This window comes from Leiobunum rupestre, chromosome 1 (assembly GCF_980474605.1).
Source record: "Leiobunum rupestre chromosome 1, qqLeiRupe1.1.hap1, whole genome shotgun sequence".
NCBI lineage: Eukaryota > Metazoa > Arthropoda > Arachnida > Opiliones > Sclerosomatidae > Leiobunum > Leiobunum rupestre.
Genome location: NC_143384.1, coordinates 82,070,319 through 82,094,707, shown reverse-complemented (window position 1 = coordinate 82,094,707; position 24,389 = coordinate 82,070,319). Strand labels below are relative to the sequence as shown.

Below are 24,389 nucleotides of genomic sequence, written 5' to 3'. Positions count from 1 at the left end.
CAATCCGGAAACGCCTGTCTCCGGATCGTCTTAAGTGATTACCTAACACGCAGAAAGGCACCACCCGTCTTTGTTCGAGATGGTAGAAAGAGTAATGATATAGTTAAATATTCATGGTTGAAATGAATTCATTCATGATGAAAGGTAAGCAAGGGGAGGGCTTAACAAGGGGCCCCTCCCCGCAGTGAGTATGGGAAGTCACGTCTAACCAAGCCTATGTGACCAGCGAGCACACCTGCAGCAATTCCCAAATCACTAAATTTTCAGAAATATTTAAATTATAGTTTTTTTCGTTACAATTAATAAATCGAAAGTACCCCTCAACAATCCGAGATGCATTTTAAAAGTGCACAGAATTTTTTTCGGAAAAAGGTTTGAAAAATAGCAAAATTCGATTAGTTGTATCCAGGGCAGGATTAACCAATAGGCCGACTAAGCCTGGACCTAGGGCAGCAAGCCTACAAGGGGAAACAGGAGGTTTCGAAAAAATTCAAGGTACAAAAATGTTATCATCTACTTCTCATGATATTTATTTTCAGGAGTAATTTTAGTAAATGCGTCCACATTTTTCGATACCATGTAAAGCAATCATTTATTAACGTCACGAAAATATCCGCAAAGTCTACATTGAAATTGTATTTTCCATCCATTTGTCAATTATAAATTGCTGGAGCGCCTGGCACGCCACTGAAAGGGTGCACCAAAATTAGTTTGGGCCTAGGGCCTCACAAGGTCTTAATCCGGCCCTGGTTTTATCTGAAATCACGAAGAATGGTAGGGGTGGGGCCAGCTGAAATACGGGCCGTAGCTTTCATATGATTGGTGGATCCACGAATTTAACATTTATGCTACAGATAACTGGCGCTAGTTACGCTAAAAGCATGGGGTAGCGCTTGTTGGAAGATAATTTCTCGATGTAGTTCATACTCTCTTTAAAGCCTTATCTAAGTTACTTTTTTATTCCTTTACTATATTTTATTTGCTTTTATAATGTCAATATTAAAACCGATAATATACATAATATATATTTTTTGTTTTTTTTTCAATCAAACATTTGTTTAGTCATAATCTTTTATTTGTTTTCAAGAACAAACCATCTAAAACTTTCAATATTCTAGCTACGTCAACCTGCCGCTGGAAGACGCAAAACCGAATTTTTATTCATGTTTTTCTTTTCGAAATCGTTTGTCAAAATTGAGGGCAGGCCAAAAAATATACAAAGAAAGACCGCCTTAGCGGAACAATCTGAAATCCGTGCTATCCTCGCTAATGATAAGCCGGTAAATTCATTCGTATAAATCTATGTTCGGAAAAAAATTAACCACTCAATAATAACGTTTACGCACTAGCATACATAACATAACCACTTATAAGTATCCCATAAAGCAGTTTTCCAAAATTACCACTTTTTCCGAATCTTGTGCATACCATTGGTAAATATGGTTTAATAATGATAAATATGGTTCAATAATGTTATATATGGTTCAATAATGGTAACTATGGTTCAATAATAATAAATATGGTTCAATAATGTTATATATGGTTCAATAATGGTAACTATGGTTCAATAATGGTAAATATGGTTCAATAATAATAAAATGGTTCAGTAATGGTAAATATGGTTCAATAATGATAACTATGGTTCAATAATGATAAATATGGTTCAATAATGATAACTATGGTTCAATAATGATAAATATGGTTCAATAATGATAACTATGGTTCAATAATGATAAATATGGTTCAATAATGGCAAATTCGGTTTAATAATGATAAATAATGGTAATGGTAAATATGGTTCAATATTGGTAATAGTAAATATGGTTCAATAATGGTAAATATGGTTCAATAATGGTAAATTCGGTTTAATAATGATAAATAATGGTAATGGTAAATATGGTTAAATATTGGTAATAGTAAATATGGTTCAATAATGGTATATATGGTTCAATAATAGTAAATATAGGTCAATAATAGTAAATATAGGTCAATAATAATAAATATAGGTCAATAATAGTAAATATGGTTCAACAATGGTAAATATGGTTCAATAATGGTAAATATGGTTCAATAATGGTAAATATTGGTTTACATTGTATAATAATAATAAGTGACCTTAGAAGGTCTTAATATTAATTTTAATTACTATGTCTTTTCTAAATCTGTTAATTACTGTAAATAATTTATGGAGATATATTATTTATCATTATCTACTATTATTTACCACATGTTAAATACCACTTCAGAACACTGCACAAAAACATTTTTAATGAAACTTTGTTCACGGGATATGACCAATAAAGCGTCATCAACGGAAGTTAGTGAAACGGATTCTGAAAAATTGACGAATTTCTCGAACGGTTCAGGCTTTAACAATCTACAGTTTAGCTAGTGCTTCGCCATCACGAGATTTTGTTTCCATTGTAACCTTTACTAAAGAGCCATAATTATAAGAATTTTCCCTTTTTGGGTCCACTTATAGGGTTGTCCGTGTAAAACAAGGTCTCTATGAAAATGTGATACAGAGGCTGAGAGGCATACTTATATGGCAGAAGATTCACCATAAAAGTTAATCAACAGCGTTCTTTACTAAATTTACAAAATTATTGCACGACGGATACTTCATGGTTCAATATTTTATTAAAATTAAAGGTTTACGCTAGCTTTCGGGTCGAAACCCCTCTTCAGGCGTTCTGTTTAATTTTAATAAAATATTGAACCATGAAGTATCCGTCGTGCAATAATTTTGTAAATTTAGTATAGAACTTCCACCATGGTTATAAAATTAAATATTTATGTTTATAACAGCGTTCTTAGTTGCCAAAACATGAAATTCATTGATTCACCACCGAACATCTCAAAAATTGTTTCTATGGATAAATTGTACAGAGACCCACTTATGAGTACTTATTAATTTACATCTGGTTCTATGGAAATTATAGTTTCAGCCGTGACATCACGCGACACGCTGATCAAACAGGAAAGCAAAGTAGGCATGGAAACGTCGAACGGAATCGAGGAATTGAGAAAGCTGCACAAACACACTGACCTTGCTTGCCACAGGGAAAAAATACAATAATGGACCCATTTACAATAAAAAATAAGTAATTTTTATCCTCGATCCACGTCTGGTCAGTACCGGTAATTTCACGTCGACATTTTTTATATTATAACCAAAAAATAAAAAATAAAAAAGATCAAGAATAAATAAAACACATAATCAAGGCGCGACAGCTAATAATGAAAACGAGAACGCGCTCGAAAACAATACGGTAAAACTAAACCGTAGAATTCCTTTTCGAAGGGAACGCGTTGCTTTCACTCGAGGAGAAGCTCTTTCGGCTGCGTTTCGGCAGAATGACAGTTTTGGATATCAGAGATATAATATACGAAGCCGCTGTGCCTCCCTTTCTAATGAGTCCGGATAATTACCGCTCGTGCGATTCGGTGCTTGTCGCTTCGAAATAGCTCTCTTTCGCGAGACGCGTACATTCCATTTTCTCCGGCGATCATTATATTACGTCGACGGCGACAGGCTTTTTTCATCCACACGTGGCCGAGTATTAGTTAGTCCGATTAACGGACGCGTTAAACGCCGATTGAAAGGGACGTCATCCCGGGCCGCCCCTGTGTCAACCGCAACGCGACAGACGGGACACGGCGGACGGGCTCTGTTGGCCTAATAGACACGTTGGCCGGTGTCGCGTTACCGTCGAGATTTAATTGACGTGCGTTACGCTTTCCGAGAAAAGCTAGTTGATATAGTTTTATGTTTGTCACGTCGACTTCCATAAAAAACAAGACAGGAAAAAACCTCGTGAGAGATGATAGGCGATAAAAACTTGGACGTGATTCTTACGAATCATTATTCAGCGATAAGTGCTAGCTCGCGCTTACTCGTTAGTTCCATTTCTTTACGCTTTACTCGAGAAGCGAATAGAGTTCTTAAAAGTGGGGAAAAACGGTAGAGCTCCGGATGACGGCGGTTGGAATTAGATCGACTGTTGTATATTTATAGGCTTAACTAGAACTGTATTGCCCGGGTTATAATAATAATAGACGATAATTTCTCGATAAGGGCGACGTACATTTTTGAACAAACGCAGGAAGTAGTCGGGGCAATATTTTTCATTATCAAAAAACCTCGTGAAAGTCGCTTAGTTGTGGCTCTCTCTCTCCTCTGCGGATGCGTGTCAACGTAACTTTCACTTTCGTTATCGAGTCCGTTGTTTTTTTCGTGGTTTTCGTTTTGGCCGGCGTATCGTTTTTCCGAAATGAGCCGGAATTCTATAATTGGATCCGTTTTGTGAAATATTTCCATGGCTAGGCGCCTTGGCCATGGACCCGCGACCACGAAATTGAAGAACACGAAGCGATTATAGAAGGTGAGTTAATTAGTAAATTAGTTAATTGTTTCGCAATTATAGTTCTAACGAGACCCTTTCTCAATTAGAGAGTTTCGTAGATTTCATTGAATAATAATTTTTTCCTATAATTTTGGTTTAGTTAATTCATGATTTTAGGGCAGCCGAAACAATTAAAACCGCACGCATTTTTTAAACTGCATTTCTAAATTAAATCGACGAGTGCGGTTATGCGAGCACCCTGGAAACGCAAAAATGAAACACGTGTTTCGAATGTTTAACGGAGCGTAAAGGAAATTAGGCCAATTATTTGACCTCCGACCTTTTTCGGAATCACCTTTATCAATGCCATGAAATAGAGTTTAACGATCGAAGTCAATTTGAAGATCCAATTTCGTGGTGGATTAACGAATTATTAATGACACTAGGCTTAACAGAAGGTAGGGTAATCAAGGGCAGTGGTTTAGACCTGATTTTGTTTCGAGGGGGTACTCAATAATCAATTGTGCTTGCCAGCAAACGTTTATGGGGATGATTTTATCGCTGGCTACGCGACTGATCCAGGGCTTAGTCACGTAAAGGGTCACAGTATGGTTTGAAATCGATAATTTAACGTGCAATTCTCTAGAATTTGATTGGTCGGATCTTTTATCACGTGAAATTCGGGTCGATTTTTTCAAATGATTTTGTAATCAGGTGCACAAGCCGTAGGTAATCACGGTAATTCACGTAAGATACTCGCTAGAAATCAAAGAATATCTTTCGTAAATCAGTAATGACGTGCGCAAAATGTTAGAGTTCCTATCCCGGAGGAGGTGATTGGCGCTAATTACGTTTAAAACAGTCGGGACGCGTGTTTAGCAGACGATTTCTCGATTTAGTTCCTACTGCTTTTAAGTTATTTGTTTGAAGGGAACATAGTCTCCTTATTTGTCCGCTCCCTCTTGTGGCTTTTGACTTTTCGGCGCTAAAACCTGGGGTGTTCGAATGCATTTCGCCATGTTTTCACTCCCTCCCCATTCATAGAAATAAGCAATTTCAGTTTATATAGAGCCACCTAACGGCCGCTCATAAAGATATGTGATTTTCGTCTGCTAACGCTTTCTGATTAACCACGTGCATAGCAGACGAAAATCGAGCCGTTTAAGAACTTCTAGGTAGGAGAAACTTGTAGTTGAATGTAGGTGTAGCTTTATTGCTTACAATCTACACTTCTAAAAGTGATCCTTACAGGTTTTCTGGGGATGGATTAACCGGCCTATTCATACCTGACAGCGTTATGATGATTGGGACCATGGAAGTACCATGGAACCTGCGCGGCTGCTGTAACCCCTTACAACTTTAACAAAAGAGCTAGTGCCATGCAATATGGCATATCAGGAATACATACCTCAAACTAGGAATGGTATGAGAGAAAAATTCCCCACTTCGCGCGCGTATCCCCTCTCAAGGAATTTTAACCCCGCGCAACCTCCCGTTTTTACAACTGTAGTTTTGTTGTCGACTATACTCGGTTACTCTATGGGGAGTCCAGGATATTTTTGGTAGGAGATTTAAACCAATGAAACTCGTATGAAAAAATACGTAAGCTCTGACGTCCAAATGACTTAAAAAGGGGTCCCCTAGAGGCCTAGATAGAGACGGAAATCGGCTGAGATAACCATTCCAAGTTCGAGGTATGTATTCCTGCAGGCCCGTAGCCCCGGGGGGCATTCGGGGGCTATGCCCCCCCAAAAATAAATGTTGCCCCTCAAATGAATTTTTGTTTGCCCCCACCTGCCCCCTCAATTTAATCCATTCCCCCTCAAAGAATATTCTCTGCCCCTCCATCTTTATTAGTTTTTTTAAACTTATATTCGTTGAAATATTCCTTTTGAACCACTTGTCTTTGTTTAAGGTTTAGATCGTTATTTATAGGTAACTATTTCTTAATAAAATACAAGTTGTAGAAAGGTCTGTTTCAGAAAGAAAGGTTTTTTTTGTTGAACACCAAAAACATATCACGGCGCCACTTATGTTAATTTTCGAAATTAGGTAACGAAAAAAAGGTGCCCCCTCACAAAAAGCTACTGCCCCCTTAACGAAATTTTTCTGGCTACGGGCCTGTATTCCTGGGCATATTTATAAACATTAATTTAATCTATTTTGCGTTACACTGAAGACAATAAGTTTAAGTTGGTTTGAATGCCAGTTTTGGTCAATAGAATCGCGATAATGAGAGCGTTAGTGAACGTGGCTCAAGAATGTTGTATAACGTTAGCGGAACATTGAACCCCAATTGAGTAGACAGTTTATTCCTTAAGAAAATTTAAAAGCGTGATCATCGACCGGAAAATATAATAATTTTTGTTCTAGACCTCGATTACAAAATTTTGGTTATCGAGCTAATCACTAACAAGGAGACATCTGGGGATTGATAGTCCTTTATGTAAATATTTAACTTATTAATTACCATGTTATAGTATACTAAAAAACAATGAAACTGGAGAAGATCACGCGGTATAAGTCTCGTGTTTTTTAAATTTATATTAATAGGCTTAAAAAAGTGGATTGATAAAGGGCCACGGCTCGAAACGTCTCCAAATAATAAATTTATACCGTGTGATCTTCTCCAGTTTCATTGTTTTTAGTACCTTTATGTAACTTAAAAAACCCTAAAGAGAATTTATTCAATAGGAAACCGTTTTGCCATAGCAACAAAAAAGGTTTTTGACTACACAAAATGGAATTTAAAAATTTTAAAAATGCCAAAAATAGAAAAAATAGATAAAAAATTAAATTTTGTTGTTTTAGTCACTTTTTTATCTATTTTTGGCATGTTAAAAATTTCACATGGTGGGCCATAGGGAATAGGTCAGAATCCCATGTTATTTTCAAAGGTAAAATTTCAATTTTTGTTGTCAAAAACATTTTTCGTTGCCATGGCTAAACGGTTGCCTATCGAATAAACTCCCTCCTAGGATTTTTCCAGTTACATGAAGGTCTACACTTCGAGGTGTATCCTGTAAGTTCCTACATACGCCGCAAGCAAACTTGACGCTGTATTACAATGCCAGGTTACGACGGCTACACATCTCCTTGTTATGTTCACTTGTAGCCAAGGCCTATTGAAAATTAAAAATCCTTGATAACGAATATTAATGATTACTTCGTCGATATAAACACCAGATATTGAATCGTAACCATAAATTGGATTATTATGAAGACTTGCTTCGTTTCTGAAGTTTTGAAATCAAATCGCGTTTATTTATCAACGTACCCTGACAGTCATTTCCTCCGCGGAATCATCATCACGTACTAGAAACATTTTATCGTGGTTTTGCCGTGATTTTTTTCATAGACAGTCAAATGGCATCCGTGTAAAGACCAGTAGTAGCACTCCGGAACTAATAGGCTTTTCCATAAAATAAACTACGCTTGTTTATATAGAGCTCATTCATCACGAATTACGAAGTGCAGTTCAGTTTATACTTAAAAACATTTACCCTTATGTCCAGGGCCTTTCGTAGTAAAACGTCATCGATACGTCACACGTGACGCAGCAGCAACATCAAAACAAGAAGGCCAATGTTACTTTATAGAAAGGCCTATTGAGAGCTTCCTGTTAATTGAATATGATTTAATTCTTCTTTTATTATTATAAGTAACATTAATAAATATAAGTATGGCGCAAACTATTATCCCGATGATAATTTTTAATGGACTATTTCGCTATGACACCATATGTTACATAATTACTCATAAGTGTGCCTCTGTAGAAAAATTTCAATGAGACCTTGTTTCACACTGAACATACAATAAATGGAACCCAAAAATTAAAAATTCTTATAAAACTTGCGCTTTTGAAAAGGTAGTCATCGAAACGAAATCACGTGATCGCGAGGCACGAGCTAAAATGTAGATTGTCAAAGTCCGAAACGCGAGAAATTCTTGGCTAACTTCCGTTTCACATCAGTAAAGCTGATGACGCGTTTTTCGTGATTTAGCCAGAATTGATACGTAATATACGTCATAACCCGTGGACGAGGTTTCATTAAAGAAAATGCTTTATGGCATACTTATGAATGATTATGTTGCATATGATGAGACATACGTCTTACAGAGCTAAGAAGTGACCACCATTGAGTTGGGAATATTAATCTAGAGGTCCAATCAAAACGTCGGATTTCAGAATACTGCCGTCTGCTCCCAAAAGACAATAAAACTTTATAATTCTACCCATGGCGCCGTCTTTCTCTCAATGGTTCGTTCAAATAAGACGCGTTTTCCGGCAAAAAGATTGTTTTTTCAAAAATAATGGATGGCGCCACGGGTCATATTATAACGTTTTCTCGTCATTTTAGAGGACACGGCACATTCGTAATTTTCAAAAACTTGTGTCGCGGGGAGCAGATTTGATTGGATCTCTAGATTAAAATTCCTAACTCAATGGTGACCACTTCGCGAGGTGCATGACGTAGATAAAACGTGTCCCATGCTTTTTCCAATTGGAAAAAAATAATACCATCATGGCCGCTATAGCTAAAGGAACGGCATGACGTCATTCTGTCAAGTGCCTATTTAGTAAGCTGGAAAACAACTGCCCCAGATCTTTGAAAGATTTTGGATAATAACGATAGTCTAGAAAGTGAAATATATTTAAGTGAAAATGGTCCAAAGCGATATGTTCTAATGGACGTTTTTTCTATTTCCTCCAAACGGTGGATTTTGGAAGCTGATCAATATAATTGGGAAATAGAAAATGTAAATAAAATAGTCTTAAATATTTTATTATTTTCTATTTTCTATTCTATGAGCGTAAGGCGTTGCAATCATGTTTAATCATAATTCAGCAGGGTATTCTGGTACCTAATTGGTCTTTTACATCCAAAGGTGTATGCTTGGCAAAAATGTTCTTCATTAGAGTGTTTTCGTCTGATACGACTTTGAAAACTTGTAACGTCCCAGCTGTAGTGTTAATAATGGCTGCCATGACAGTTACTGTTTTTTATCAATAGGCAAATTATTATTATTGACTGTAAAGTGGTCAAATTTAAATTACGCGCGGTCGACTGGCCGGAAATGGTCTGAGGTATCCTTGCGCCGACTGTACTATATATTTTGTCTTTCTTAGCCTGCAACTCACTATAGGCAAATTACACTGGTCGTGAGTTTCGAATTGAAATCACTCCATAACTGGAAAACAGGGTTGCCATACATAAAGTAGAGCAAAAAACGCGTGGGAATTCAATTCTATTCATTTGCTTCACAAAATTCGATACTTGGAGGAAATAGGAATAACGTACCTTACAGTTAATTTTTGGCTTGGCTGCATACAACCGGCGGTACGACACCGGATTCCATTCTCATAACCCACGATGCGAATAACTGAAATAGTACGTAGTAACACACCCCTTAAAAGGGGGGTTTGTGGTTTCGATCACAACGGAAAAAAAGTAATTTGTAATTTGAAAACGCCGCCAACGCAGATTTTCAGTTTCGAGGCTAAATACAGAATTCAGTTAGTAAGAATTACCTATGAACTGCTATGCAAAGAATGGCAAAATACCCGAAAAGTTGGGCCAAAAATAAATTAATTTAAGGGGGAAGACTACAGTGGCCATTGTCTACTTTAGCGCTATTTCAAGCTGAACTCTTTTAATTTCCTATTTTAACTTATAAAATTAATATTTAAGTGTAGAACAGCTTCTTGTTTAGTGCTTAAAATAATTTTGACAATTTTAAATTTAAAAGTAATTAAGTTATTACGTTTTAATTCGGACCCCCGGAGCTAAACAAGTTGGGCAAGCGCCCAAACTACCCTTTAGCTAGAACCTTATATCTCGTTAACTATTAATATTAGAATCATCAAAATTATTTTAAGCACTAGAGGAAGGTTCTGCCTAATAAGAAAAATATAATTCAATTATGTAATTGTTTAAACAGAAACGTTCAGCTTGAACGAAAAATATGCTTTTACTGTATTATTCCCCTTAAAGTAATTAAAAAACTTATGAGTTACTCGAGCAGAAAATAAAGACTCGAAAACTCGGATAAAAGAGAGTTTGGAGTTAAAAACGAATAAAAAATTATATGAAATAGGCGTCATCAATTTTGGCCGTGGTAGGACAATACAGTGGAGGTCACGTGCTGGAAGTGGGTAAACGCTTCGTTACATAACCAACAATCAGAAAGCTCTCGCAATTAAAATCTAGGGTACGCAGTTCTATATTATCTTTGGCCCAATTGATTGATTTCAAAATTACGTTTTTGCGCGTGACAGTACCTTTACATTGTGAGGTATAGGAAGCTTATTTACCTGCATTTATACCCAAACATGGCGGCGTATTTTCTCGCGCAAAATGAATTTTAATATCCACCAATACACCGAAAAGAGAGGATTATCATTAAAAATGTCAAAACTCGTTGCGTAGCAACGGAAAGCCAAATAGGGGATTATTCATTATTAGCCAAATTCATTAGATGATATTCAGATTACAGACAAATCAGAACCGAGTTTAGTAATGTTTTATCAATCTCGATCTTATTCACATTTGAGACTTGGAACATAAATTTGAAAAGTTAAAAATATTACTAGTATTCAATAGGTCAGAAGTTTATAACAAACTATCTTATTGAGAAGTGTGTAGCTTCCTAAACCCCTAATCATAGGACTATCATAAGGTCCCCGTAAGTAAAGGTCTAGCATAGAGCCCCATGTTTACGGCATTGTCCATGCGAGAAGAAAATGAACGTAGTGACATCTTCTTTTTAAAAATTTCTACATCTAAAACATGATCTTACTTTTTAGAGCAGCCACGCTCGGGTTGATAAATGTCACACAAAACGCGTCTAAATCTCAAATTTGAAAAATAAACACCTTCAGAAACACAGCTCTTATTTATAATAGCCAGTTTTAGGTGGTGCTGATTATTTTTTTTCCAAAGATATGTGTTAATTTTAAATTTTAAAGCGATAAAATTATGAATAAGCCTGGGATACGGTGCTAAGGGCTCGCGGCGGAGATTTATCCCGCATGGCCCTAAGTTTAAAAACGTTCGCGCACGGCTGGTGCGCATTCATAAAGTATTTCGCGAAATTTATTTCAAAAATGCATAGTTGAGGACGTAGCCACTAGGAGGTACAGATTTTGAATACCTACCTCTTAGTAACGGGTATGTGATCGTCAAAATTTTGGCCTAGACCTTTGCTTATGGGGACCTTATGATAGGCTTATGCTCTAATGTATATCTACCCCGTGTCGCCGCCTACACTACAGTCCGCAATAAGGGCTCCTACAGTCTACGTCATCCCAACTCGTTTTCTAGCACGTGCTCTAGCGCTATAAACGTTTCCTGATTAAAGAATGTTTGTTTGCTCCAAGAGTGAATAAAATGAGTTAAATTGAGTTATTTTTAACGCATCTGGCCGCTACTACGTCCATACGTGTACCTAACGACACAGCTACATCAACAATGGTTGTTTGGCGACGCCGAGTAACTTTGCTTGTAATACCGTTAGACGACGCTTATAAAATCGCGTTTAGAGTCGCTTTAGTCAACAAAAATTAACTTCTTATTCCGAAATGAATTCAAAAATAATAACTTCGGTTTATTTAACCCAGTTTTGTACGGCTCGCGTGAAACCAATGAAGTAATCAATCTTAATGTATCAGTGGTTCCCAAACTTAAAATAAAAATGTTACGTGTTGGGCTTAGGTTTTCTCCAGCGCCGGCCCTAGCCCTTGGTCAGGGTAGAGCGAGATTGTTTTTCGATTGCTGCCACGCCGCCCCGCGCCTCTCAAAAGGAATTTTGGCGCCCCTTTCCACCTGGCCGCTGTCCTGGCGCCTAGAGCGACCGCTCCGCTTGCTCTACCCTAGGGCAGCCACTGGTTTTCTCGAGGGGTAAGTCACTCTCGGATGGCCAGACTGTACACCGAGTTCGCGTACTTAGTACTGATAAAGGTACGGATTTTAAAGAGTTAACAGCAGTCAGAGGTACGACAGTGTACACCGAGTTCGCGGAGTGACCAAACCCTCGGGTTTTCTAACTTGGAAACGCCATCTGCGTATTTAATCTTAAATTTAATTTAATTCAACTAGATGGCGACTGTAAAGTTACCACATTAGCTTGAGTATGTTTATTTTGGTGGAAGCTTCTGTATTTTTAGTTAAGTCTAAAATTTCATTCCAACTTTCGCGAGCCCTTTAGTATTAATATTGTTCTAACAAATATGCATAATTTATATAATTAAATCTGGCTCTTTCATTTTAAAAATGATTATTTTCTGAGGAATTACTCCAGGTAAAAAAATGTTTGGAATCCCCGAGGTTGTCCATCGCTTAAACGAGTCCTGAAGTTTTGAGTCCCTTTATTTGTATCTCGGTCCACGATAACGTTTAGACGCTTATTTTGCTCTCCAAATTGCCCAATTAGCTCTACTTCTGATAATCCGACGGCCATTATTTTAATAAACAAACCGGTTTGAACAACCGAAGCTTAGGAGCTAAAATGAACTACAATATACTGTATTAATGCAATTAATTAAGTTTTCGGAGACTTACGTTCTAAAATAAAATTACATTGTCAAATAAAAGAAGCAGGTTTATTGAAAAAAATAGTTGAAATTCAGGTTGAGCTTTTCTGGCGCATCTACAAGGTCGGAGTCTTTGCAGATTCTTTTGAGCCTAGGCCTAACTCATCTAGGCTTGGTATGGGTTTTAAAAACGCTAGTGGAATATCCCACTTCGACGACTTGTTCCATTTTCGGAAAGTGATCTCTGAACCGAACCGTTTGCATCCATTTCCCCCAACTTTCTATTTTTCTGAACTACTCATTATTTAACTTCATCCGCACAAACCGAGCGAGTTTATAAATTTCAATAAAGCTACCTTGGGCTGACTAAAATTTCGACGCAAAAAATTCCTTCTCAATTTAGAGGTTTTCCCTTGGCTTAAATACATATGTTAGTAGTCAATAGTGTGACTCCGAAAATTACTAGGATGAATAAAAAGGTTAAACGTAGTCCACCTTTTTACTCGTGGTGAAACAAACCGTGAAGATTTTTGAATGGAATAAAGGTACAGTGGCATACTTATGAGTAGTTATGTTACATATGCTATAAGTATTTTTGTAACATTTCGTTTAATCTAGCTCCACTCTCAAAATTCGAACGATTTTGTTTCCCTTTAAGCTCTTCGCCACGATTTAAATGAAATACTCCGTAATACCATATGTCTATAATATTGGAAAAATATTACAGACTTATGATATTACGTTACTATTTAACCTTCCGGAATGTACGTGTTAGAGAATCAGAGTCAAAGACTCGATCGCCGAAAACATTTTTGGGTGCCACATTGAACCCGCTTAACCTTAGAAACGGTGTCAAGGTTAAATTATAAAATTTTCCGTTAATCTTCGTCCAAAGACTGTAATAGAATATATCCAATCGCGTTAATATTGCAAACAATTCGATAGAGATTATCGGGTGCGATAACATCATAATAGAGCGCGGACTTTTGTTTTAAATGAGTTCTTATTTATAATCTCGTAACGTTGATTTGGTTTCGGCGAAAGCAATTATCTTCGGGGAAATCGCGTATTGTGTTTTTTGCACAATATCGAACTTTGTTAAATTATGAATAGAATGCTTTTAACACACACACAATTAATGTATTTTATCAGCGCTGATAATTGCGACGATTTCTTTCTGTCCAAGCGATCTTATTGTTCGCCGATATAAATTACCGATTTCGGCTCAGATTGCCAATACGATTCCGTCGTGATCTCGCGCTAATTTTCAAGGAATTCATTTGCAACAATTCTGACAGCGAAGGACTCTCGCACTTATTAATTTGGGAATACACTGTCCCGGACGATTAGGGATACCGATGTTTGTGCTGCTTTTCTCTTTATAACTGAATTATACAAGGACAATAATTCCAAGAATGAAATAAAAGACCTTTCTAATTCTATTTCCTCGAAATGTTTCGAAAGGTAAAAGAAAGTTTTTGTTTTATTTTATACAGGGTGTTTCAAAAGGTTACGCAAAAATTTAAATTGTAGAGGGTGAGTTGAGAATTACGCCAGAGAGCTTCAAAGTGTGGCCTACTAGCTCCTAGAAGTAGGCTGCAACAAGCGCAAAACTTAGCAGCAGGGATTTTAATACTGTTTAAGTTTACTTTTTTACGCTGGTTACCTCGATTTCATTACAAAGTCCTTTTTTACCTATCACACGAACCCAAACCATAATGTTCACGTTTCCCTTCTGCTTGGTTTTGCTCTTATTGCAGCCTACTTCCAGGGGCTAGTAGGCCACACTTTGAAGTTATCTGGCGCTCTTTTAACTCATCGTAGGAAAATGGGAAACACACAGGCGTACTTCTCAACTCACCCCCTACAACTCCTTAAATTTTTGCATAACCTTTTGAAACACCCTGTATATCAGCTAGGCTAAAACCCCGGCACCACCCAAAACCCAAGTCATTTAGCGACTTTTAATGGCATTAATTCATGTGACCGGGTTAAATGGAGTAGGATGCTCTAAACATTGGAGAGATAACTTGCAAACTCTACTGTTCAGAGTATTTTAGTGCTTAAAATTAATTTGGTTGCGAGTGCCTCCGAAGAAACGGGACTGGGCTTAAACTATATCGAATAGAAGACGTTTTACCATACTATCCCGAAGGTATTTGTGAATAGTAGTTTCACTTGGGTTCTAGCCGCCGCCGCCGCCTACAGTTTTCGGGGCACAACTTCTCAAGTGTTTGTAGTAAGATTGGAAAATGATACGTTAATCGTACTCACCGGTTTCCCACTAAATTTATGTTTGCATGAAGGAATTTTCGTTTGAAGTGAGATATGTGATCAATTCGCGGAACCCCACAGCCCGCATATGACGTATTATGCTATTTGAATACTCCCTATTATTGAGTACTCTTTACATACCAGTACTAGGAATTTGTGATGTCCATGCAGACGGCTGCCAGACGCCTATTTTAGAGATAGCCCAAGAATGTATTTGAGTACTCTTTACATACCAGTACTATGAATTTGTGATGTCCATGCAGACGGCTGCCAGACGCCTATTTTAGAGATAGCCCAAGAATGTATTTGAGTACTCTTTACATACCAGTACTATGAATTTGTGATGTCCATGCAGACGGCTGCCAGACGCCTATTTTAGAGATAGCCCAAGAATGTATTTGAGTACTCTTTACATACCAGTACTAGGAATTTGTGATGTCCATGCAGACGGCTGCCAGACGCCTATTTTAGAGATAGCCCAAGAATGTATTTGAGTACTCTTTACATACCAGTACTATGAATTTGTGATGTCCATGCAGACGGCTGCCAGACGCCCATTTTAGAGATAGCCCAAGAATGTATTTCTCTCTAATTATGGAGTCGATCCGCTGATACCAGAGGGGGAAAGGAAATTGTCACCGGACTGTGCTTCAATGGAAACCAATGGTGGATATGGAAATTAAGAGTTATATATGGGACGCTAAATTTTTTATATCAAAGCCGATGCGAGTTTCATTTTACTAGATATATATTTAGCCTGCGCGGTATATTGATATTCATATCTGCATTGTTCAGTACGTATGTTTAGCTTTGCCTAGTCATCATCTATTTACTTCTTGAGTCCCATTATACCCTAATATCCAAAAAGATATTAGTCATTAGCCATATTATTTCGCTGTTTTTCAAAGTTATTCGATACTTGTATTCACTTACGAGTAAATTTTTCTTATCCGAAATTTCTGTGCATTTGGATGTATTTAAACTTTGCTTTTCACTAACTAACGTATGAGAACGCTGAAAATCTTCTCAATATAGCACTCATTTCTAGATCGGGAGAATAAGTATCTCGAGACGATCCATGGTCATCATGGTCTAATTTTCCCCCAGCACGGAAGTGGGCAGAAAAACAACACCAGCGTGCGCTTTAATCCCGTTGAAAATCATTCCCTCCTAAATACAAATAATAACATTCTTGATATTAATAAACCAAAAATCCTACATTTAGATATTCCTTAAAGGGAATTGAATCGCGGGTATTAGGTGTGGAACACCAACTCTTCCCTTTAAAGGGAATATAACCTGCAAAGCAATCTTTATGGAAGACCCCTTCAGTTTTTCAAATTGCCCTGTACAGTGGCGCCAAGGCAAGAGCGGCCACAGCTGCAAACGTTGCTGTTCCACACCTAATACCTGAAGTTATATTCCCGTTAAGAACGTTTGTAAAAATGGTATTTAGAAAATATAATTTAGTTTTTCATTAATATATGAAATGGGATGGGGTGCCGGAGTGGTTAGCACTTTCGCGTCGCAGCAAGAGGATCTAGGTTCGATCCCAACTTGTGGCACTGGGAACTAGTCCTTCTGCGTTGAGTTTTAAAGTACTCTCCCCACTGGTTAAAGGGGTTTTCACTCGAGTTTTTTGGTTTCCCCTTTCCATAAAAACTTAGAGACGTTAACAGTAATATTAAGTGTAGGGAGCTGTTGGCTCGCGTGGCATGAAGGGCTTGCCACCACCCTCCTACGCATCGTAACCCGGCCACCTGTTTATAGGCATTAAAAGTCGCTCGATGATTTGGGCCTAAGGTGGTGCCTTTAGTTTTAGCCTAGCTGTTTATTATTATTATTAGCAAATTATTATCCGTTATCAAATTAAATATTTTTAATATCTTAAAATACTACCATAAGTAACATAATACCTCTATGTATGACAGAAAAAATGCATGCTACAAGTGTCATACTTATGATATTACTATTATATGCCTTTACCATTTACTAAAAAATAACTAATGATGGGAAAAGTGAATATTTCTACTTCGAAAGATTATCGATATGTCTTTAATTGTTTTGACTTGGTAACCCTAACCTTCATGAAACTAGCTGGCAGAAATGTGGAAAGAGGTGTTCTACCATAAATATGTAACTTTATACTCACGTTAAAATAGCAGACAATCTCTTAAAACGTTTTATATTGCTGTACCTAAACGTAGTTTTGTGTCAATTAGCCTTCTTAGTTTACATAGACGCGTTGTGATATATCGCCTGCTTAACAGACGAACATCCAGCAGCTTAAGAACTTCTTACGTTGGTCCCTATACGTGGTTCTGTAAACTGAAAAGACTAACTAAACGTGTATATGGTTAACTCCTAGGGAGCTGTGGGCTCGCGTGGCTTGCAGGGCTTGCCACCACCCTCCTACGCATTGTAACCCGGCCACCTAAATTAAAGGCTTAAAAAGTCGCTCGATGACTTAGGCCTAAGGTGGTGCCTTGGGTATTAGCCTAGCTGATTATTATTATTATCCCTAAGCCTTGGCGAGCTTAGTCAGTTTCGTTCATTTAGCAACTTACTTTCATAAGGATTACTATTTTCTAGGTAATTTAGGTTAAATGTGCTTATCCTATCTTAAATGACTAGCCCCTCTTTCTAATGATTTTAGGGACCATTCGGTACTTATTAATTGCTTTAGCAAGCGCGAAAATTCTTCTTCTTATCCCTCTATCGGGAAAACGTGCAAGTGCAAAGGTACCGCAAGGATCCACCATGTTTGAAAAACAGTAGATGTTAATTGTAATTTCTAAACATGGCCGCTTCTTGTGATACTTTACGCATTTTATCATCGGGACCGGGATTGGAAGAAGCTTGCAGTAATAATATAGGTAGATTCCACCTTCCGTAAAACTATAATCATTTTCACTTCCCTTCCTTACTAAGAAATGCGTAACTCACTCAAATAAATTAAAAATAGGAATAGCCCTATTGTTTTCCATATGGCCGCTTCTAGGGTGCTTAAATCGAGACAAACTTTTATAGTTGTCAAGCTTCGCAACTCCCATTTTGAAAATATTACAAAAGTTAGTAATCAAATGTGAGCACTATAGACAGAAAATATGTTTTCAATAAGTTTTTATGTATACTTGGCGAGAACGTTGCTCCCAATCTCGTTCATGCTCGAAGAGTAACCTCCCCCCCCCCTAAAATAATCACATCATTGGTTCCCTCATCCAACGCGATTGAAGGGCACACCGGTGAATTATCCCCCCCCACCCCCCACCTCGGTCATGCCCTGGCAAAATTGGACCATGATGCAGTAGGATCATCTCACCATAGAATAGACGCTTTAATAAATCATCCTCCAAGGAAATCGCCAAGAAGTAATATTTCCGAAAGTCAGGACTCGCAAGGTATTGTTAAATAGTGCTTGTTAAAATACTGGAAATTTTTCACCTTTGCGGCAGCAAGAAGCTAACAAGGTAGCTTTTGACATATTAAGCCTTGGCGAAAACACGACATTCTGTTAACAGGTGAAAAGTTTCCATTATTTCAACTACCACTATATAAACAATACCTTGCGAGTCCTGACTTTCGGAAATATTACTTCTGGGCGATTTCCTTGGAGAATGATTTATTGAAGCGCCTATTTTAGTCAAAGTAGAATATTTCCCAGTACGATAAAATAATAGCATTAATGGAGTTACGTGGCACCTTTAACGGAAATAGTTAGTGTAGGGAGTTGTTGGCTCGCTTGCCACCACCCTCTTACGCATTGTAACCCGGCCACCTGTTTAAGGCATTAAAAGTCGCTAGATGACTTGGGCCTAAGGTGGGGCCTTGGGTATTAGCCTAGCTGATTATCTATTATCTATTTATCTATCTACCTTTTTAACTAACAAAACTTAGCGACTCTTGAGAGGTAATGTCGGCATCTCTTTAAAATGAAACATTATTGTAGAAAGTTGAAATGTCATGTCGCGGGAAAATACTATCTTTCCTTTGGTTCTGCCAGGTAAGGCTAAGTTTCATTAGCGCGAGTAACGGCGTGTCACTCAACCATGACTCAACTTTGGTAAGTATAAACTATTTGCGCGCGAAACATTTATTATTAGAGGGGCTAGTCACGTGTAGGAGAACTTGTAGCTGAGTGTAGACGTAGCTTTATTGCGTACAACCTTCACTCCTAAAAGCTCTCCCCACACGTTTTTGACTAGTGGTTGGTTGCGTGTTACCAGGCCTTGTCGTGTCTGCCATTATAAGATTAATGTTCAAATCGGTAACGACAGAGTTGGATGCTGAGGGTCTTCAATAACACTATGGTAGAAGTAGCATCCACTTTGGGTTTGAATATGCAAAGCGGCATATCGATTGTGTGATATTTGTAAACATGTATATTACTCCTTGGGAATATATTACTCTGTAAGTCCTGGGTGACATACTACTCCTTGCAAGAAAAGGAGCTTAGTTCTTTTTGCGTGATGACCAATGGGGAAATGCTACAGGGTAGTTTAGTAGTTCTTTTCACAGATGAGCTTACATTATGTCAGATGGAAAAGAATAATTCTAGTTAGAGGCGTAGCACACGTAGGCTATTTCGGGATTGCGCAAGGTTTGGCTCTAAGCTTAACGGAACTTACCTGAACTGAACTGATAGCGTTGTTAAGCGGATGTTTTTCTTCAAGTACAAAGCACATGCTGTAGAAGCGAGTGGGGCTAATGCGCAAGTCAGAGATATGATCTAGCATAGATACCTTACGCTGCATACGGGCCCCCGACAAGAACACGGAAGAGATAGCTAGCAGAAGGCCCAAATTTTCTGGATATGCTACGTAATAGTGCCATCTATCGGTGACCAAAATTAGGTTTTGGTAAAAGGAACTCGGTAGATTAGGCCCAAGAATGTTGATGTCCCTTAAACTCCGCGTTAATATAAGGCTGTGTCATTTTGGTTTGCTCTTGGTGGAAAGATGGCGCTATATCGTAGCGCCTACAGAAAATATGCGCTGTCTGCTAGTTGTCACTTCAGTGTTGGTCCCACATAGAATTGTGAATCTATATTATTTTCTATATCTATGGCATAAGTATCCAGTGAGGGAAAGAACGTACATAAGCAGCCTTGCCAACAGGGTTGGACATATGGATACCTTTTTTAGTAGTCAGTCTGGCTAGTGAGCCTCCTTTCTTAATTTATTTTAGTAGTCACTGACTACTGGGGGTAAATATTGTGGTATAAAAACAAGAAATAGGAGTTTGGTATCATTTGAGTTACATGACGGGATTTTTTTTTAAATGGGATTGATGAATGATAGATTTATGATATGATATATTTGCCTTAATTTATGAAGCACCAAATTTAGTTTAAATTTTAGAAGTTAAATGCCCTGACTAGTGGCTTATGTCCAACCCTAGTTGCCAAGTCCAGAAAACTATTGATTTCCTTAAAACAATAATCGTAAGCCTGAAAATAGGTGGTAAATTTGAATTTAAAGGAATGTTGGTGTTATACCGTGAGTGTATTCTTTACGACCATGAATATCGAACAGTATTGGTGATGGGAAGGGCTTCGTTATTTTTTTGACAGGCACCGTTTTGAAACTAAGCCGTATTTTGTAATATTTTAATACCCATCTTTTCGATTGAACGAGAATAGGTAAAAATATTAACAGCAAATGCCGTAATTTACAATATTCTACTGATCTTCTAGTAGAAACGTGTTTTTGTAAAAATAGGCGCTTCAATAAAACATCTTCACGGAAATTGCCACTAAGTAACTAACAGGTCCTGGCTCTCGGAAATATAAGTTACTTTTTATATAGTGCTTGTTTAAATAATGAAAAGGTTTCACATATACGGTATGTCGAAGTTTTATTTTTAGGAGGTGATAAAAAGTAATGGGCTTAAATCAGGGTGGGCCCGTTGAAAGAAATCTTCACTGAAACAAAAAAAATATTGTTAAAGCCAGTTTTCCACCAAATTCGAAAGGTATCAATATCGGTCACTGAGTCTGAATTATCGAACATCGCAAATTGTACAATGTTGGCAACCCCCGTTTAAAAATTATCGACGTGTACTACAATTATTGTACGTGGCGGATTGAAGTGTAATCCGAAACGCTGACGTAAAGCTTGGTTCACAAGGCGTTTGTAAGGTAGAAGGCGAAGGGAAAGGTGGTAGGCATTCCGCCCTCTGAGCTGACCTTCGAGTTGAGATTTTCACTTTACCTTTGGTATAAACATCGTTGTTCCCAAGAAGGAGTTTGCCGACGAAGCTCTGTGAGATTTCCTTGTTTACCAATAAAAATGGACGCTCCCTGTGCAATGCTGCTAATTGTTTTATTGTTGAAAAAGATCTCGTGGTTAAACAAGCAGATACTCTTAGGGTATTAGATGACCGGCATGACGTTAGTACCGTTTTGCTATTTTATTAAAAATGCGACGTCGAAATATCAAACGGAACTAGATTCAAGTTGATAGCCAAACTCACCCACCCACCTTTTAGGAATAATTCTTTCCATTTTAGATTTTCGGCGGGAATGTGAATCTCTGATTTCTGAATTTTACTTCTTCCTTCGTCTTCTGATTATCTTTAATTTTCACGTCTTTGTGAACATAACTTTGGGTCGCTAAGTACTTTGAGCCTATGGTCGGACAAAACAGAAGCGAAGCGAAATTCCAACAAAACCAGAGGAAACTCGTACGACGTTTGGTCCCAATGTTTATTACAAATACACCTTTATATATAGATTTCGACGCTATTGAAGTGTTTACTCTAAGTCATTGCTAATTAGTAAAAGGTTGATACGCTGAAGTTAGGTAACTGACTCACTATGTGTAACGTATTTGTACATGGTGCTGCGTGACTGCATTAAGCTTTCTCTCTTATTTCACGGAAAACATTTGATTTAAAAAATATTTTATTTCAGGCATTTTTATAGAAACATGGAAGACTTTTTGCCATTGTGTTCAAGCTTAGAGCGAGAGAGTTGGACTTTGCAAAAACTGAATTCCTCGGACGAGGACAGCGACTTCAGCATGGAGGGCTTCTCCTGGGATGATTACGCTTTTCAAAACTTGGACATGGACCCGTACTTAGACCTGCTCCTGTCGCAAGCTTCCTCGGCGACGGATGGTACGCAGGTGGCGGACTTCTTCTTTGGAGGCCTGAACGCCAGCGACTTAGCCTTCTCGGAAACTAACCAGAGCTATCCTAGTCAACCCGAGTACAATAGCACCGACAGACCTCTACCCAATTCTAGTCCCGATAGTTTCGACTCTAACGACAAGACGTACTTATGGACTGAACCGAAATTAGAACCGACTGCCATCAATTCCGCTACGGACACCACCCGCTTTCAAATGGACAACGGTTTGTTGTACCGCGTCGATAATATCCGCGAAGATAGTTGCGTAAATCCCAATTTAAGTCGCGTTGCTGGCATTCAGCACGAAGTTACTTTCCCGAGTGACACTCTAACAAACAGTAATCCGTTGGTAGTTCTAGGCGTGGGTCTAGAGGCGTTAACCGATTCATTGAACAACGACCACTTGTACGCGGAACCACCACCACCACCACCGCCGCCGCCGCCGCCGCCGACGTCATTCGTAAACTCGCACAACGTGGGTCGTCGATACGGCATTAATAATGGCGTTAGGTCAGCGTACAACCCTCAAATCTCTACTCAGTACAATCCTAGCGTAGCTCCTAAAAATAGCAGAAGTACGAACGCCGTGAAGGAGTCTCCGACAGTCAACGCCATTAGTCGAACCGGGAACCGTCGCGGACCCAGAAGTGCGCCCAAAGACGAAGAGAAAATATTTTATTGCAACTACGAGGGTTGCACTAAAGTTTACTCCAAAAGCTCTCACCTGAAAGCGCACCTGAGACGACATACCGGAGAGAAGCCGTTCGCCTGCCAATGGCCCGGTTGCGGGTGGCGGTTTTCGCGCTCGGACGAGTTGGCGCGTCATAAGCGGTCGCACTCTGGAATCAAACCCTACCAATGCGAAATTTGCCAAAAGAGATTCTCTCGATCAGACCACCTGGCCAAACACCTTAAAGTGCACCGCAGAGACAAAACTCTTAGCGCCACTGGTGGCACCACTACCAATTACCGACGCGCAACCGCCGCCATGATGGCCAGTTCACTCAGATCCAACGGGAATTCCGTCCCCGTGTCGTCCATGCCTATAGTCGTTGGAGCTGGTTTGTAATACCGTTACGTTCGACGTCTTAAGCTCAGCTAAGAAAGTACTCTTAATATTCGAGGCAAATGTACCCACTAGCCCCGTTGCCAGTGGTGGTTTAAGGAGTGTAATGACTAGTCAGTAACGCAATATTCGCGTCGGAACTTTATTTTCATTCCCTATTGAACGCGTCACTTATGCACACGTCATCCGAACTTGGATAAATGTTGTATTTCGATACGCCTTGTGTCAAATGAGAAAAATATTCAGAATATTTCCATCTTTTTTTTTGAAATAGTGTTTTACGTTACGTAAACTGTTTACGTTAAAATATAACCATTTTTCAAATTTAACTGATAATATGATATTGAAGTTAAAATAAAATTGATATAAGAATTAAGAAATGATATTACAATTTCAATAGATCTTTGTTCCTAAAACCAATCGAATGCGAGTAGCCATGACAATGATTGATTCGTAACGTAACTTATCGTAACTATGCCAATCTTTCAATAAGACCTTGTTTCGCGATCACCAGAGAATCTATGGACCCTGAATAGTGAGTGTACAGAGCTGCTGGCTCGCGTGGCAGGAAGGGCTTGCCACCACCCTTCTACGCATTTGTAAGTCACATGATGACTTAGGCTTAGCTGTTGAGGTGCCTTGGGTATTAGCTAAGCTTAGCCAGAGATCTTGAGTAAGGAAATAGATACAAACACTTTTAAGCTTGCACGTGAGTGTTTCCTGTTTTCGGTGCTAAGTCAGCCATGGCATGAAAATGCCCATGTTGCTCACTTGATTATGCGCGTAACAGAATCGTGTCGTGTTTGCCTTCTAATATGTGACGTTAAATAATGCCATAGCTGCCGTTTCAAGGTGGGGCTTAGCTATTTCATATAACCATGACGCTACGAGCAAGCACGGAATATATCTGCTATAGAAATTTCGATTAGTTTTAAAGCAAATGGCGGCTCTATCAAAAAAAGTAAAAAAAGGTCTCAAAAATGCTTCTATAAGCGCTTTTAGGTGACAGCACCTTCCCGGAACTTACAGCGAAACCAC

General features: G+C 38.4%; 1 protein-coding gene across 1 annotated transcript; it reads left to right on the top strand.

Annotated features, from left to right (window-relative positions):
* The first annotated feature begins 3,885 nt into the window (after positions 1-3,885).
* LOC149967646 (uncharacterized) lies at positions 3,886-23,741 on the top strand. Its single transcript, XM_090154617.1, has 2 exons — positions 3,886-4,385; positions 22,067-23,741. Exon 2 carries the CDS (start codon positions 22,083-22,085, stop codon positions 23,352-23,354), a length of 1,272 nt encoding a protein of 423 aa, XP_090010743.1. The 5' UTR covers positions 3,886-4,385; positions 22,067-22,082; the 3' UTR covers positions 23,355-23,741.
* The last annotated feature ends 648 nt before the right edge of the window (positions 23,742-24,389 follow it).

Excerpts from the sequence above, each read along its gene's own strand:
- LOC149967646 (XM_090154617.1), top strand. The coding sequence starts at position 22,083 with ATGGAAGACTTTTTGCCATTGTGTTCAAGCTTAGAGCGAGAGAGTTGG.